At 46.7% G+C, this 17,182-nt stretch overlaps 1 protein-coding gene across 1 annotated transcript in view; it reads left to right on the top strand.

Annotated features, from left to right (window-relative positions):
* Positions 1-17,182, top strand: part of LOC119464599 (diacylglycerol lipase-alpha-like) — a 219,523-nt gene that overhangs the window by 176,414 nt on the left and 25,927 nt on the right. Inside the window, exons 18-19 of the mRNA XM_049655733.1 lie at positions 7,033-7,284; positions 9,388-9,580. Of these exons, the coding sequence (XP_049511690.1) occupies positions 7,033-7,284; positions 9,388-9,580 (445 nt within the window). The remainder of the gene's footprint in view (positions 1-7,032; positions 7,285-9,387; positions 9,581-17,182) is intronic.

Here is a 17,182-nt window from a genome sequence, read left to right as displayed (position 1 = left end):
TATATAGCGTTCGTTAGGCGTGACGGCTGCGTCGCCATGAACTCGTCTCGCTCGTAGAGTTTCCTGTACAAACATTACTGGAGGGACATCTGGCGCCCATGTCTGCAGGAACCGTATATTTTGGCGGTTCAGCGAGCTTGACACGGATTTGCCTTAACTTCGTGCTCATGGCTTCGAAAGACTTTGTGATCATATTTAACCAAATATTCCTTTGCAAATTTGACGATTCGCAGTGATTGTGCGTGCACGTAGTCTTAATGGTTGTCATGCGTTTAAAAGGGTAGGATCCCTTGGAAATTTAGGCCTGTAAGGACGCGGATAACTAAAAAAAAAAGAATTGGTCGCATGTCTGCTTGCTTCGCTGCAAATGACGTCAAAAGACGAGATTCTTCTGCCGCCCCTGATACGTAACACCCTCTCTCCTCCTCCCTCCTACCCCTCACGCTCTTCCCCTCCTCTCTCACTCCTCCCATGATGGAGGCAATGGAGGTTTTGCTGAATTCAATTCAAATTTCCGCGTTTGCCCTGCTCTCGCGCCATCTGTTGACACCTTTTATTACTGTTGGCTTAAAGCCGGCTACAGAGCCGCGGCTTCAGACGGCTTGCTTTTAACGCGACGCGTCTCTTCGACACCATTTCTAACGCGTTTATTTTTCCCGCGAAAGGGCCGTCAGGTTTGACCTGATTGTCCCCAGAGTGAACCTAGACAGGTGACGTTGAGTTTACTCACGTCTATTGTGAGCGAATAAAGTTGTTTCACTCACTCATTTACTAACGTAAAAACCAGTCCAATGTGTATCCTTAATTAAATGAACTCATGCGTATCACGGTTATGTACATATATTTTGCCTCAAATAGGCCTGAGGTTTCCTTTGCTCTGTATAATGTTGACGTGCGTAAAGATACTAGTTTTATAGGCCATATAAACTTGTAAACGTTCGCTTACTAAGTAAATTACCAAGCATGGTGTCATGCGCGCAGAAGTAAACATGAACACATCTCACTCGATGACCGCGTAAGCTTTATGTCAAAAACACTGGACCTTCGTGCTGCCTTGCACCGACATAACCACTGAACTACACTGAAACTCTACAACAACATTACAGATATAGCAGGAGACACTACCCCCCACCACACCAGTCTCTTAACCGAGAAGGTGCCGTCGCGTGGCGACAGCTACAGACCAATTCATTCCCCTGTCTCTTTTACATTCACCTCTTCCACCCCACATAATATGCCTCATACTGTCCCTACTGTGGAGCAAAGCCCACAGTATATCATTGCACCTGAGAGTGCTCACACCCTCAGGGGTACTCCCCTATTCCTTCACCTTCACCTTCCTCTTGGGAGACTGCGCTGACCAGCTTAGACCTGCAAGAGCAGCGATGGCTGATACAGCGGGCACCCGGGGTGGCGCGAGCTAATGGGGCCCCGAACCAAAGGTTGCACCCTACGAGCAAGTAGCCCCACCTCATTAACAATAAATGTTCTCTCTCTCTCTCTTTCTATCACTTTAACGCGAACTAAGCGGCAAAAACACAGCGCACACGAAGTTATCAGCACTCCGCGCACTGAATTCCTTTCGGAGATTGCTTTCAAAATAACTAGTCGTTTTTGCTGCGCTTTCGATCACGCTCATAAATTCGTTTCGAAAACAAAGTTGACGCAAGGGGTGTATGCTTAAGGTTTTACAGGTTATCCTTAAAAAAGGTCGACGCAACTTTTGGCCGTAATAGTACAGCTACGTAATGCTGTGAAAACCTATAGGACAGAACCAGGTGAATAATTATGGCAGTGTTACCAATAACTGAAGGTAATATGGTTATCGGGATACAAATCGTGCCTGTGAAAAATAAGAATGAAAAGAGCACGTGGGGCCGGAAACAGTCTTATATGAGCAGGGGCAAACTCTACGAGTGTGAAAAAGTAAGCTCGAGAGCGCGGTTTTGATCGTGGCCATAGCTGCCGAAATTCAAGGGCGGAGGGGGGGGGGGGGGGGGGAATGCAAAAACAGTTGAGTACTTAGAGTTAGGTGCACGTTTAAGAAACCCAGGTGGTGAAAATTGTTTCGAGGTCCGATCGTACGCCGACTAATTGGATCATGGCTTTTCAACGTAAAACCATGGAAATTATTGTTTTTAGTAAGTGAAAAGCAATAACAAGGCAGTATGTACGTACGACTTTAAAACAGTTATAACTGAACAACGTCGTTGCAGACATATAGCCTGAAGCATACGCCCATGCGTTCGGCTCGTGAATCGTTTCCGCCTATAGTATAGTATTTCCTACCTGTTTATTGTGCGGAATTTTCTTACTCGAATTTAAACAGAGAAGCTGTTTAAGCCAGCCGTAATTTGTGGTGCGTAGCAAGAAACTACCAAGAAAGGAGGAGGAATAAACTTTATTTAGAGAAATGAGCAGACGGTAAAATCGTCCGAGGTGGGCGGCGTCCCTAGTTCAGGATGCCGTGGGCCTGAGCCGATAGCTTGGTCCTGCTCACCGGACGATGCTGGTATTCAGGGCTCGCGCTTGTCAACTGGGCCTCCCACTGCTCGACGGTTGGTCCGTCGAGTACAGTTCTTGAAAACTGTCTAGTTTTTCGAGGATGCTCAGGGCTTGTTTGGCCATTGTTTGGCCATCAGGGCTTGTTCGGCCATTTTGGTAATTTCTACATGCTGCAAAGTACAAGAACAAAGCGGCCCACGCTATCAGCGTGATCAACGGCGAAGGACAAGGGGCACAGCTGCCTTGGTAAGCACTCCAGACATCGACTGCGCGGAAGAAACGGCGATAGCCCTGGCGGCCACTACGGCCAAGCGAGACGAAGATCACATCACAGTCATCACGCACTTACCAAGAAAGAAAACAAACTTTCTTGCCGAGGCAGGATTCGAGCCCGCGTATCCCCGGTCCCAAAGCGAGCGTCGTAACCACTAGGCTAGAGAGCCTTTTTACAGCGTAAGCTGTTATGGGCTCATTCCAATAGCCGTTTCGGGTCGCGATGATGCCACCGCTGGCGGCCGAGTAACCGCTATCGCCGGAAACGCGAAAAAATGTCACAGTTTCGCCCTAAGGGCGAAGCAATGAATGCGATAGCAACACAGCAATGTCATACGAAGTAAGGTGAGCGGCTTTGGTAGCAATATGAATTGTAGTAAACATGAGCTGATTAAGTAAGCAGGTGTGCTGCTTACTTAATCGTAAGTAAGCAGTGTAAGTAGACCGACATGAAGAGAGACTCGATGACCACGAGAAGGCGCGTGTGAAACGGTGGTTTTGATGAGAAGCGCTTCCCGTGGGCAGCGCGTGCGAAGGGACACACCTGTAGCGCTGCACTGCCGATCCGGGAAGCATTGCATGTGTAGCGTGCGTTGGAAAATGTAGGCCCGACTATTACTAACTGAATGAACAAGCGTGGTGTGAGCGCGAACAAACAAACATGAATAGATCACACTGAATGACTGCAGACAACGACCGTCAAAACTCTGGCAGCAAGCGGATACGCCGCAGCGGCGAAGGTACGTGCGGTCTATCGCTTCAACGGAAACTGAGCGGCGAATGCACGGCGCATAAAGGTCAGAGCCGTGTGGAGATAAGAGACGGTGCGAGCGAGCGACGAGCGCGGTTGTTGGCACAGTGGAAGTGCGCTCCCCCCCCCCCCCCCCCCCCCCGCTCCCTCCGGCGCTGGCTTCCCGCTTCCTTGCTTGCGCGTGGGAGATTGAGTGCGTTCGCTCTCCGTGATAGCGCGCGTCCCCGCACGCTTCCGCTCGGGCATACGGCACGCGGCGAAGATTTTATCTATAGGGAACCTGACGGCGACGGCGACGCCGACGGCAGAAATCCGGTTGAAGTGTCCATATAATTGCTATCGCAATAAAAAGTATCCGTTTCTCGCCGGGATGGAACCCGCGCTCGCTGCGTGGGAGCCGGATACTCTTCTATTGAGCCACGCAAGCGCTTTCTATCGGGTCGCGGAAAATACCCTAAGGCAAATGCAGGGTGAGAGGACTCGAGCTTTCGCCAGTATGGTAGCGCCATCTAGGTAAGATGCCTGCAAACGCAGCATCTGCAAGCGCAGACGACGATATGCGATTCAGACGAGGCGCGCAATTAACGCGCTCCCGAGATACCGAGCCTCCGCCAGTATGGTAGCGCCATCTAGTTAAGCTGCCTGCAAACGCGGCGCACCCGACATGTAAGTTGTAGTTGTTAGGCTTCATCGGGCTCAGCAGACTGCTGCGGAGAGAGCATTACAAGCCGCAGCTCGCCGTCCACGCCGGGCGGACAGTTCAGATCGTTGTCGTCAAAACGACGCGAACAGACTGCCGCGAAGACCCTGTTGTGCGTGGTGCCCAAATTGGAGCTACTCTTGAGCCGCTGCTCCAGCTTACGCTGTGACTGTGCTGCGTGTGCCGCGCTGGCCTGTGACTTTTTTGCTGCAGTGTGCGCGACAATTTTATGTTCAAGGAACGTGGATAAATAGTGCCATCTGTGGGCAAAAAATTGGAGGACGCCTAAACTTCGCGTCTAAGACTGGAACGCGATAGCGTTATCGGGCCCCGTTCGCATCGCATTTGTTAAATTCGAAGCATTTCTGTGCGAACATTTGCTACTTTGACCGTATCTATCTATCTAGCCGCCTACGACTTCGTGCTCTCATGGTCGTTTCGTTAACTTGTTATGTACCAAAATTGACATACCATGACAAGAGTATATGACGAACATAAATGATATGTCATGACATGAATACATGGCATGCGTGTCATGTAGGTCATGACAATGACCCAGCGAAAAAGTTTAACACTCAAAAACCCCTGAAATGAGTTTGCACGTGGGTACTAAGTGAAGGAAGCATTACAGGATGCTAGTAGAAGTAATAGTCATGAGCATGACTCAGCAAAAATGACAATGACTCAGCGAAAGAAGATTAACACTCAAAAACCACTGGAATGGGTTCGGACGTGGGCACTAAGTGAAGGGAACACTACGAATACTGCTACGATATCGGCCGGCCGTGGCCTCCGAAATACTTGAACAGGAGCCGCGAGTCTCGGAGTCTGCCTGACGCAAAGAACCTTGCACAAATTGGAGGGAGAGAGAGAGAGAGAGAGAGACGTGGTTCGTTACGAAGAAGGGAAAGATTGGCGCTATGTTCGGCAGCTATTGAGGGAGCACGGCTCAGCGCCAACGAGGAGGGTGAGGGGGGCGCTCAGGAGAGGAGACCTTGAAGATGTCGCCGTGGCGGGGGCGAAGCAAACCGGAGGACAGTGTGCGTTCAGCTCGCGTGCCTTATCTCATTGGGTCTCAGCAACAACCAAGCAGCTTTTGGGCTCTTGTATACGCAAGCCCGTATGCGTCCCCTCTAATCTAAAGCTCTCCATTGGCAAGAGGCGCAAGTTGTACGACTGCTCAGCAGTCAGCACTTCCGGTTCCGAACTGCACATTGCCGCAAATATACAACGTGCAGGTTGATTTCCAGTGGTGGTGGTTGGGCAATTTTTTTCCCTTGAGATATGCACTGAGGATGCAGCTGATAAGGATTAACAGGTGCGTTTGACGACGACGACGACGTGATAACCCATGAGCTGACATAACGAAAAAGACGGACGGACGCAGTTGAATCCGATTTCGAGCTAATCATTGGTGCCGCTGAAAATTCTTGACAGCTATTATACGAGTATAACGATACTATTTAGAGATTGTGCTGTTCTTTAGCAAAAGGAAGCGTGCACTTGCGTCAGAACAAGCGGATAATGCGCGTTGAACGTGTCTGTAAGCATACTCTCGCCTACGAGCGTAGCAATTGAAATGCTAAAGCAATGCCTACCGTTTCTGAAAACGTAAAACGAAATTGGGAGGTGTAGCGATTGAAGCGTTGTAGATGTCATTATAGGCCGTATCTCCTGCTCGCTCGAAGAGAGTGCTTAAGTACGCAGAGATCTCTAAGCGTGAACAGACGTGAGAGCGTGTATTATTGATCGAGGATTCCCGGAATTGGATTATTGGGACAGCAAGTGTGATTTCGCGACGAGGTTCAAGTTTTACGCAGATCCACTTCAAACGTGTTTCGACTAATCCTCTTAACGGCCGCTTTGCTCAGCGATCTACTACATTTTTTAATACTTCTTCCCGGCTTAATTTGCAATTCTATGGAATCGGTTAGCGATTTAACACTTCTTTATCTTTCCACGGTGCAGTGCATATCAAAGAAGGCCGCGAAAGAGCCGATCCGATAGTTGACTTAAGTCATATAACTTGCAAGAAATTGAGAATGAGGAAGCGGCGAAACTATGACTGTATATTAAGATAATAGTCTCATGTGTTCTAGTGACAAGTTGTTGCCGTCGTTCATTCGACAACTAAACAATGTTGTAGAGCGGGTGACGAAAGTAGCCAACGTTCTGAATAGCGTCAAATAAATAAGTAAATAATAATAAATAAATAATAATAAATAAATAAATAAATATCGATACGCGCGACGAGATGTTGACATCCGGAGAAAGATAGCCCGAACTGTCTCAGTTTTATTAAAACGTCGTTTAAGGCCACAGCATTACTTTTGAAATGCATTTTAACTGTATATTACGTCATTGGTACGACTCTGTTCCTTTGTTTGATACCAACCTTTGTCGAAATGAGTACAACTTCAGCTTCGCTGCGTGCATCACACTTCACCGATTAATAATGTCTTACTCTAAAAATCACGTTACGCTCGTCATTTCCATGAGACGCTGACATTTTCTACTGTTTACATTGTATGCGAAATGACTGACTGTATCCGCCCGTACGCTACATAAGTTCCGCTTGGTTAATGGTACATTTTTATAAGTATGTCCCACTGTGTTGTTGGAACCTATGTACAATGAGATTAAGACGTTCTACTGAGACTGGTGTGGAAAGATTGAAACAGTATAGCAATTCCGCTCGCTTATTAGAACCTATGTGGAAGAAGACTGAGGGTTTAGCCCCAAGATTCGTCCAGTCATCCTGTTCCTCCAACCTTTGTTCCTCCTGTGTTGAACCAACGCACAGCTCCTCGTGAACAAGGGACCCGCCAAACCTCAGCGCAAGATGGCCAAGCCCGACCACGGAGGCGGGCCGGGGTCCGCGTCGGCCCACGACCAGGGATCCAGGGACGCACTGCTGCTCGAGGACTCGCCCCGGAGTCGGTCCTCGGTGCCGCACTGCGTGGTGCTCGAGACCTCGTTCACCGACCTTCTCCCGCCTTCGGAGATGGAACGCCAGCACTGGGACCACGTGACCACCACCGACTTGGCCTACCAGGTGCGAGTTCTATATAGACGATTTCGATCGGTCAGCGCCTTGTAAGCAAACGCGTTAGGTCGACGGCGTTTACGTTCCTACTGATTTTATTGCGATAGCAATTGCATGGACACTCCAGGCGCATTTCCGGTTCCGTATGAAGTCCAAGTGCGATAACATCGCGGCCACGCGCCGTATATGTTGTATGTGCGAGTAAAAGCTTACGAGGGTGTGCCGACGATGGTGGCTTCATCTCGCGCGCGCAAGGAAGGATGGCGGGGATGAAACTCGCCGTCGTCCATCGCGCGCAAGGCACAGAGGGGGGGGGGGGGTGTTGTGTGAGGGAGAAGGGACATGTTCTACTTTGGCGGCGGCTGCGCATGGCGCTGCCACGCAGGCCTTTCTGAAAGCGATTTACGAGGGAGATAGAGTGCGCCGAGTGCTAATAGCTTTGTGTGCGCCGTGTTCTCGCCGTTTAGTTCGCGTTGAAGCGAGAGGGCACGAAGGTCAATCCGCTCGCTGCTGCAGCCGCGCTTCCTCATTCCAGTGTTTTGACGGCGTGCGCGGTCATCGAGCGAGATGTGTTCATGTTTGCTTGTGCGCTGCGTGACAGCATGTTTGTTCATTTAGTTAGTAAGGGAATGTTACAAGTTTATGCGACCGATAAAATAGTCTCCTTACTTCGTATAGCTGTCTAATAATATGCTTCGCCTCTCGTGCGAAACTGCGACTTCTTTAGAACGAAGCTTTCTCTGCGAACCTTCCCGGACTTTCCTGACTGTGGCTGCTGAGTGCTGCTGCTGTCTTGCCGAACAGTTCATACTTAAACAAAATTGAATGACGTGCCCGTTGGTGGGATCGAACCTCGGTGCCCCAGTACAGCAGCCCGATGATCTAGCAAGTAGTGTACAATCACACGTATACTATTAGCGCACCAAAGCCAACTAGCTCTTTGGAGATGATCGTTGCGTGTATCACATTACATAGCACGGGTGCATGAGAACACATGCGCGCGAGCCAGTTTCCTTTACGTCAAAGACGCAGGAGTGAAACGAGCAATCTCATATATATAGCATTTGGTTACCGGCTTCACGAAAGCTTCGCTTCGCATAAGTTATCTGCGTTGTATTTGCATACTTTTTTTATTAAACCGCACTCTTGTCTGCGGCTTGAAATGGAAGCTGCACAGTGTTGCCAAAATATACGATTCTTGAACAACAGACGATTCCTTAAATTGTGACGCTAACAAGCATTCGCAGATGTATGCTAATCTGAGCAACTCATACATGAAAGGTAGCGAAGCTGTAAAGGGAGAAGTTCTCACACTCTTCCAGAGTGCTAGGTGTCCATTTTGCCCCGTCCTGAAATTAACTAAAGACTGCAAATGTGATCAGTACATCAGGTGCAATTCCTTCGCGATACTCGAGCCTTTTCAAGTGCTTCAATATATCGGAACCTTGTACTTCCATAGTCGGCGTTATATCCGACGCATGTTCCTGCATGCTGCGCGTTCCGACGACCTGGTAGGGCTGCTGCTTCTGGCTACACGTCATTAGCCAGGACCCCTCTCCGCCAAGGCGGATGTGCCGTGAAGCGTGGTTCTTGTATGTGCAAGGTTCTTGTATGTGCAGGTTGTTCAGGATCAGTAGAATGTGCAGAAGCCATGGTCATCATCTTCACCATACCACCTTATATTCCTGTCCTGTCCCTATCATGCCCCCAAACCCCATCCCACTGCGTGTAGTAGCGAGCTAGAGTCGACATCACTCAGTGTGGCCTAACCTCCTTTCTCTCATTAAAACCTTCCCCTCTCTCTGCTCTTTGACTTTTGATGCTGATAGTTTCATACGTAAAGGGCGTGGCGTACATGAATTATCTCGGCTTTGTGAAAATGCAGCGTCTTCTTCAGTCGAGAGGAGGGACGTGCACTGTCACTGTCGGCGCTATTAGAGGCCCGTATAAGAATAACGGGGGCAAGTCGCTTCATCGCCTGGCGATTGCGTAATCACAACGGTGGTTAAAAGTCCGGTGCAGTCTACGATGTAGATGTGGGATATACGTGAGAATTGCATGCGCGCATTGTTCGCCCTGGAAGTGCCCTCTCTTTTCTGCGTCAATTCGCAGGTCCGGGCGTTGCGCATGGTTCCCTGCTCGTTCGACGCCTCGCCGGAGAGGAACGTCGAGTCCCCCGAAACGGCCTCGTCGCCTACCGACCCGCCGACGACTGCGAGCGATGGGCTGAAGCCGCACTGGATGAACTGGGCGCCGCTGGCCTCCCCCGAGACATTCTCTGAGATCTCCAGCATCTCATCCAAAGGTAAATAGACCAGCGTACCGCTATCTGTGACCCTCACACAGACAGCAGAAGGGAAGTGACGCTGCAATCTCGAGTGCTACGCGCTAAATTGAAGATATGTGCAGCACTAGCTAGCAGCTCTTTAACGTGCCACTCACCAGGTTGCGTCGGAAATTTCGGTTGTAAACTAGAAAATGCGAACCGTCTTCCAGGAACGGTCTGTCGCAATTATTGTAAAGAGTGATGTAGTAGTAGCCTAGATAGAAGAAAATGAAGTATTGCCAGATCTTGGGGGGAGGAGGTTCTGTACAAGTCCCATCTTTCGTTGTCCCAAACAGCAACTGCAAACAACATTCATGCCCTGCCTTCTCTCACACTGCAGCTGAGAGTCACGAGACGTTTACGTAAGGACCCCGCCTCTTTTTTGTGTGTCTGTTTTACGGCATAGTGGCATATTTACTGATGCTCTTTTGCGTGCTCTGGGTTTTACAGAAACCCCCCAAGTTGTTCGTCCTGCTGCTAGCTATCTTTACGCTGCAGGTAGTACATGTGCGACGTTGAAGCGGCACGCACGTGGTGGGAGTCTGCTGGCCGGGAGGCGCTCCTCCGAAAAGAAGGGAGCGTGGGCTCTTGTTTGAATTCTAAGCTGTTTCTTCAGCGTGCATCGGCGTAATACTTTGCCGATGCACGTTTTCGCGCTGCGCTTGTCCGTTTGAAATATCGAAACCTAGTGAGGTGTCTTTAAATAACTTAACAAGAAATCTTGTTTTGTCAAAGTTCCAAAGAGGTGACTGACAAAAAAAAAACGCTCAGTTCCACTGCTCTGAAGGTGGATTACCCGCGAAGCAGTTTAACACACGCCATAAAGGTGACGCAGAATTTAGATCAAAGGTTTGATCAAATTTTATTTCTCTTGAGCGGTGACGGCGGTCATCCCGAAGAAAGACACACGCACACAAACACTTCTATTTTCATGGGCGGTCTTGATGGGTGGCATACATTCGCGTGTAAGACTACCGCCTCCTCAGCGAGCCAGAGGAAACCAAAAACGCGCACCGGGACCGCCACCCGGCGGAAATTAGACACGCGCGACGAGGTTGCCACGCCGGGAGAGCGGAAGGAAACTAGGTGCGCATGCGCTTGGAACGACGACAAAGAGAGGGCGATGCGAGCGTACACATGGCCGACGCGGATCGCACAGCGGGAAACACTTCTTATCTACGTGAGAGTCCACTGATCTTTTAAAATGGTGCCTTTCGATAACTAATCTACTTAGAATGCGTATGCAAGTGATGAGACGTGTAAGCTTTTGCATAGAATGAAGCGATTTTGCATAAAATTCGGGCGCCGAGTTTTTGCACACGCAGATTTGTTGACGGGCACGAAAACTGCGCAGAACCCTAGCCATAAACAGCTTCGCTGTAAACCGTTCCTTGTATCATATTCAAGAATTAGGCTAAACCCAAAGCTCCAAGTCTCTTCAGATCTCTTCTTGTTTTCCAGGGAGCCAACGTGGGAACGATGGTGCTGCGCTGACAACCGGGTCCTGGTCCCCAATCGCTTCCAAGGCAGCGGACGACAGCACGATGGCAGCGGATACACTTCACGGGGACGAGCCGCCGGAAGTGGACGGGAGCGCCCCACAGCGGCTGGTGACGAAAGCTACGGTCGAAGCCTGGCCTACCTGGTTCTCCGACGTCCGCCTGGCACCTCCCGTAGCAACGAGTCCCACAAACAGCACGGCCAGTCTGCACCTAGTTCGAGGTATACATGCGGGCCATGCGGTTACTGTTAAAATACTGTGGCTGTTGTTAGACGAAGGTTTATCTCGTGGCGCACTCACGATTTGTCTCTTAAAATACGTGTTAAAACGCAGACATGCTTCATTAGACAAACACTGTACTATCTGAACTATATTTGTCGCGTTTGAGAAAGCTAAGAGGAACTACCGGAACAGATTTACATTTAGGGCTTGAAATTTTTACCGAAAGTTGATTGAAAATCGGTAAGTTACAAAAGAACTGAAGCACGAGAATTGACGGATTGGTAACTCTGCACCAAAATGACTACACGAAGCTCAGTAAACTGCATGTATTGTGGACCTCATCTAACGTAGACAATGTTGATATGAGTTTACAGCTTCTGTGACCTTTTTGCAATACTTACGAGAGTTCGGCAAAAATTCTGCTTACAAATTATGGCATATTGAGAGCAGTATGTTGTGTATGAATATTATCTAATATTGGTGCTGCTGATAGAATTTGATATGGTGTTTATTAGTAAGGTACAAAATAGACTGGGTAATGCATTTTTTGTCTAGTTTGCAATTTACCAACAATGTAAAGAATCGCTACACTCTAAAAATAAAGATAGATTTAACTCCCTTTTCCAGAGTAAAACATAGCCATCTTGGAGAGAGTACAGCAACTCCCCCGGACAGAGTATTAGTACTCCTCCTAAACATTGCTAGAACTCTTCCAGAGTACGAATACTCCACCCCACAAGAGTATTAGTACTCCCCTAACCGAGTGCTTCTACTCTCCCAAGCAGAGTGCTTGTACTTCCCTAACAGAGTGATTGTACTCCTTCAGAACAGAGTGCTGGTACTCCTTGCAATTGTGTGAAAGCACTCGCGATGTAGTGCCATGGTCACATCAGAGGCTATTCACAACACTGACATGTCGGGTGTATTTGATTCCTTCATAAGCAGCTCATCCACTTGTGCTTGGTGAATTGGGTTTGATCTTTAGTCGACGTCACTCAAATGAAACATCTTTTTCTTAAAGGTCAACATTTTTATCGATCAAACAGTCACAAGACAAACTGAATGAAATTTCGAGAAACATACTGTGCACTCATAGCATCGAATTACAAAGATGTTCATCAACTTTACAACACATCTTCCATATTTACATAAAAGTTTCTAACAATTCATCGCTAATGCAGTGAGAAATGTGTTTTTTTTTTCATTTGGCAACATTTAAAAAAATCTAAGTACGAAATGGAAAATAAACACAGAACAAACGTGCGCAAACTCGCAAAGTATTGGCACTACGATTGAAGAGAAAGATGCACGGCATTACCGGCCAGAAACGCATTTCAAGCACAAAACTCGTGTACTTATATGCCGGAGGTTACCAGAGGGGCTGCTAAGCATGAGACTGCTAAACTGAATTGTGCAAGCAACGTTTTTTATCCATATTATAAGATACCACTCATTTGATAACGTCCTATGTAACGAATGGATGCTCCTGGCTGAGAGTGCAGTATATTCAGAAATGTATCGTATATTTTCATGTAATGCCGCACCTTTAGTTTTGGTTATATTTCACATAGTTAATCATGTATGGGCTGCCACCCCCTTTTTTCTAAGCGCGCATGTTGCCGTGCTTTTCCAACACTATCTCCGCCCGGTGTCAACACGGTACAGAGGCGTATCATATCTCCTATTCGGTTGGATTCAAAACTGATAGTATTTTGGCAGAAAGCTCGACTTCACTGTTGGCGTCCTCGCAGAATTTCCTGGCGCTGTCGGGATCGTGCCGTCGCGCTTTCTCATGCACTGTCTTTCGTAGACAGCTAATGCCACACTTCGCTGCCGCATTGTACAACAGTTGTGGTATTCTTGCTGTGTATTGCATAATTTTTTTTTCTCATAAGACATTACCTGATAGTTTGTTCATTTCGTACAGATACACATTCTCATGGCCAGATCTGGGAAGGGGTGATTATTGCTTGTAGAACAATAATCTTTCCTGTTTCATTGCTTTCACACATATGCGATGATTCGAACTACCTTCGTGAACGTTTGCCACAATTTAAGATGTTTCGCTACTTTATTGTGCCATTGGTATGTAATACACTAATGAAACACCATTAATTTCATATTCTCTTGTTCTTTTCAATATTATCTGAACTTGAAGCTTTCTTGTATGCTGAAATGCCGGATGCTTATTTTTATAACAGCACGAAAAAGGACTGCGAAAGACAGAAATGAGAGGAACATGGTGCCGATTGTCAACAAGGAAACATATTTGTGATGCTGCCTCTTTTTATAGCTGACATGCTACTTCATGGCTCATGTTCGTAGCCAAACACAGAGGAGCAATGCAAGGAAGCAAAGGGAAGGAAAAAGTCACACCAGCAAAGAACACCACTTCACACATTTATCCTCATTCTAGCAGAGTCATTTTGGTATCAATGAGGACAATGGAGGCTGGCTGATACATCATGCTTTTTTTTCTGATGAATGTTTCCATAATTTCGTGTGCAACTTGGGCGCGATGCAGGCTAAAGCGCATGTACCGTCTCCACCTACATCAGTGCACTGCCAAATGCGAGTGCATTGCTGCCCTAATATTGCAAGGCTATTCATTGCGGCACTTGTTAAAATACCTTCCGGTCTTCCCAATGTAGATACACCTGCAGGAGAAAGGAATCTAACTGACAGAGTCACATGTGCATGTAAAAAACATGGTGGCCTGCCTCGTTGGGCAATGTTTTCGTGCTTGCTAAGAACAATATTTGTTCTTACTAAGAACGTCAAATCCTTTCGGTACCTTTCCACGATTATCTTCAAATAATTAGAAAGGCCATGAATGTCCAACACCATTGCCTTCTTTTTACGCATGGAAACCGCAATGTTGGAAACCACTTTCAACTGTTTAAGAGCATCTCCGAACTTGTACTTATTAGCTACTCTGGATATCTCGGTTTCTTAGTTTTCGTGATCTGCTCCACTGCACTAAATTCCATCAGGTAGTCATGAGATCTTGTCAAGGTTGCTGCAATTCATGGCTTGGCAATTTCACTTTTCACTAGTTGAGTGCGTGCTGAGCAGTACTTCAGGAGCCAGCTAAGGCGTTGCTCTGCTGAGCACGAGATCGCGGGATCTAATCCTGGCCGCGGCGGAAGCATTTCGATGGAGGCAAAATGCCGTGTGCTTGCGTTGTAGTGCACGTTAAAGAACCCCAGGTGGCAAAATTAATCCGGAGCCGTCCACTACAGCGTGCCTCATAATCAGAACTGGTTTTGTCACTTAAAACCCCAGAAAAATGTACTTGAGTTTTTTTAGGCGTTTCTTCTTCTGAGTCATACAGTTTATCGTCTGTGGCCATAGAGTTCGCGCAAGTCTTCTTATTAACAGGTGAAATTTTGGAGATGCTGTTAAAGTAGAAGTTGAAAAGTGGAAAATGCGACATGTTAGGACTCAGTCCAACACTATGTTACTACAAGTAAAAGGAAGACAGTGGTGCAGTTCCTTCACGGCTTCTCCTATTTTTTGAAGAATGTTGTCCAAGGTACACAAAGGACTTGATCTTCTCAGCAAGGAATGACTTGGGTCGCACTTTGCAGATGTTGAGAGGGACATTCAGACTGAAGGCATTGCTCAACGAGGATTGCCACCATGTTTGTTACATGCACATGCGCCACAATCTATGAGAACCCTTTCTACGGCAGGTGCATCTACATCAGGCAGACTGGGATGCAATTAATAAGTGCCTTAGCAAACAACAGTACAATATCAAGGCAGCAATTTGCTCACAGTTGGCAGAGCACTGCTGGGCCTGTAAATGCCAGCCATGGATCAAGAAGATGCAGGTCCTGTACTAGCATCATGACTTCGTGACAAGTTATATATGGGAGCATTCTTCAGAAAGAAGAATCAAGTTGAAACATACAGCTATACGTTGCCCTAATTCATATAAAGATGGTTCTGCTGAAATGAGGACAACTGTGCAAAGAAGTGTTCTTGCATGTTTCAGCGTATTTCTTCACATTATCTTGTGAGTTGCTTCTTTTGTTTTACAACAAACGTGCGCAATGAAGTAGCATGTCAACTATAAAAGTGGACAGCAGCACAAATAATTCGTCAGTTGATAGTCAGTCCCATGTTCCTGCTCTGTCTTTCTCAGTCCCTGCTTAATGCACTGTCTTAATTTTAACCAGTACAAAATATCCGAGTTAACGATTCTTCTGAACCTATTTCTCGTATTTTGCTGTCGTCAGTAATACAATTCTTTGGATTGTTGGCCCACTCTCCTCTTTTATGTTATACCTTGACCACAAAGTAACTTAAATATATTTAAATATTAACTTGTGTGTGGGAACATGATTATAAAATTGCAAGGAGCAGTAGCATTAAAATCTTGTGCATCACATTTCTTGCCTTATTTGGTAACTTTTCACTCCGTATTACGGTATAAACGCTGCACTTCTCAAGAGCAGCCGGCATAATTAGATGACCATTTATTGTGACCAGTAAAATCCATTATAACTGAAGTGTGGCATGGATTCAGATGTGAAACAAAATCGGAAGTGATGAACTCTAGCATCAAAGTCTACTGAAGCATAAGCACAGGCAGGGCAGTGCACAAAGAAGGCAAACAAAGAAGCGAATCATAAATCGGGAAGGACACCATCCTGTTTTACAAATCACTTCTATGCCCATGGTTTTCCATGCAGCTGTGCATATACTTGCGAAAGGAACCAACTCCATGAAACCACAGTTTTTTTCCTACTGAAGTGGTAAAAATACACTAAAGCAAAAAAAAGTTATGGCGATGGAAACTAGTCGCCCCTTTAAAAGAGGTATATTTGTGACTGGGCAGACTTATAAAGTGGCTGAAGCCGCATCATAACTGTTGTCAAAAGATGGGTGGGCAGTGGCAATAGCTTCTTAAGTTGTACATTGTGCAATTTATTTTCTTCTTTGACAAGCAAGAAACCTGATCCTCTACTGACATTTATCACGGAAGAAAGAATTTCTTTCTCGCATTCTCTGTTGTACTGTCTTAAATGCTTAATGCAGTTTCTTTGGTAGCATGGCCACTTCATCGCCTAAGTGTCCATAGCATTGCGCTGACCGATTTGCGTATTTCTGGTGCATGGTGTTGGTTTATGACATTACTGTTCTATGACAATTATGTATTACAATCACAGTGAACTTTGGTGAGGCAAATGACAGCATGCACCCCATCGAAACCATGCTGCCGTTTGTGCGGATACTAACTAATTTTACTTTGTCACACTAGAAAATTTAATTTTCAGGTACAGAGAATTGGAGTTTCATTCCATAGCCACTGGGATTTTACATATTTTAATAACGTTTATCTAACTAAGGTCCAATGGGCAAGACACAGCACCGGCTTTCAACTTGTGTATTAGACAACTTTTTTTTAACAAAAGCATAAAGCAGGCACTCCAGTTTATTCCTTCAGCTCGTTTAGTCCTCTTTCATGGGATACTAGAGCGCAAGTTATAAGCCTTGCACAGCTTCAAGGGGACAGGAAGTGTTGAGTGGGCGTAGAGCTGTACTCTGCAATGGCAGAATCAGTTCTGCCAATGGCCATTAAAGATTTCTAAAATGCTCAACAAGTGCGTTTTTTTTGGGTAATGGAAATGTAGATTAACAGGTAACGCGTCTATGACTGATGTTGATAGCCATGCTATTTGGCATGCATAATACTTCACAAAGAATGGGATGAAAACATAGGAACACTGCTCTCTAACCTACTGAGAACCCTTGAATTCTTTCTCACCTCACGGCGCACTCTATCTTCAGTCCAGAAATTTACGGTCAAATGCTTGAATTTTATTTTGCCTTACAATATTTTGCTCTCC

Source organism: Dermacentor silvarum, chromosome 9 (genome assembly GCF_013339745.2).
Source record: "Dermacentor silvarum isolate Dsil-2018 chromosome 9, BIME_Dsil_1.4, whole genome shotgun sequence".
NCBI classification, from domain to species: Eukaryota; Metazoa; Arthropoda; class Arachnida; order Ixodida; family Ixodidae; genus Dermacentor; species Dermacentor silvarum.
The sequence above is the reverse complement of the archived record's forward strand: the minus strand, read 5'-3'. Positions and strand labels throughout refer to the sequence as shown.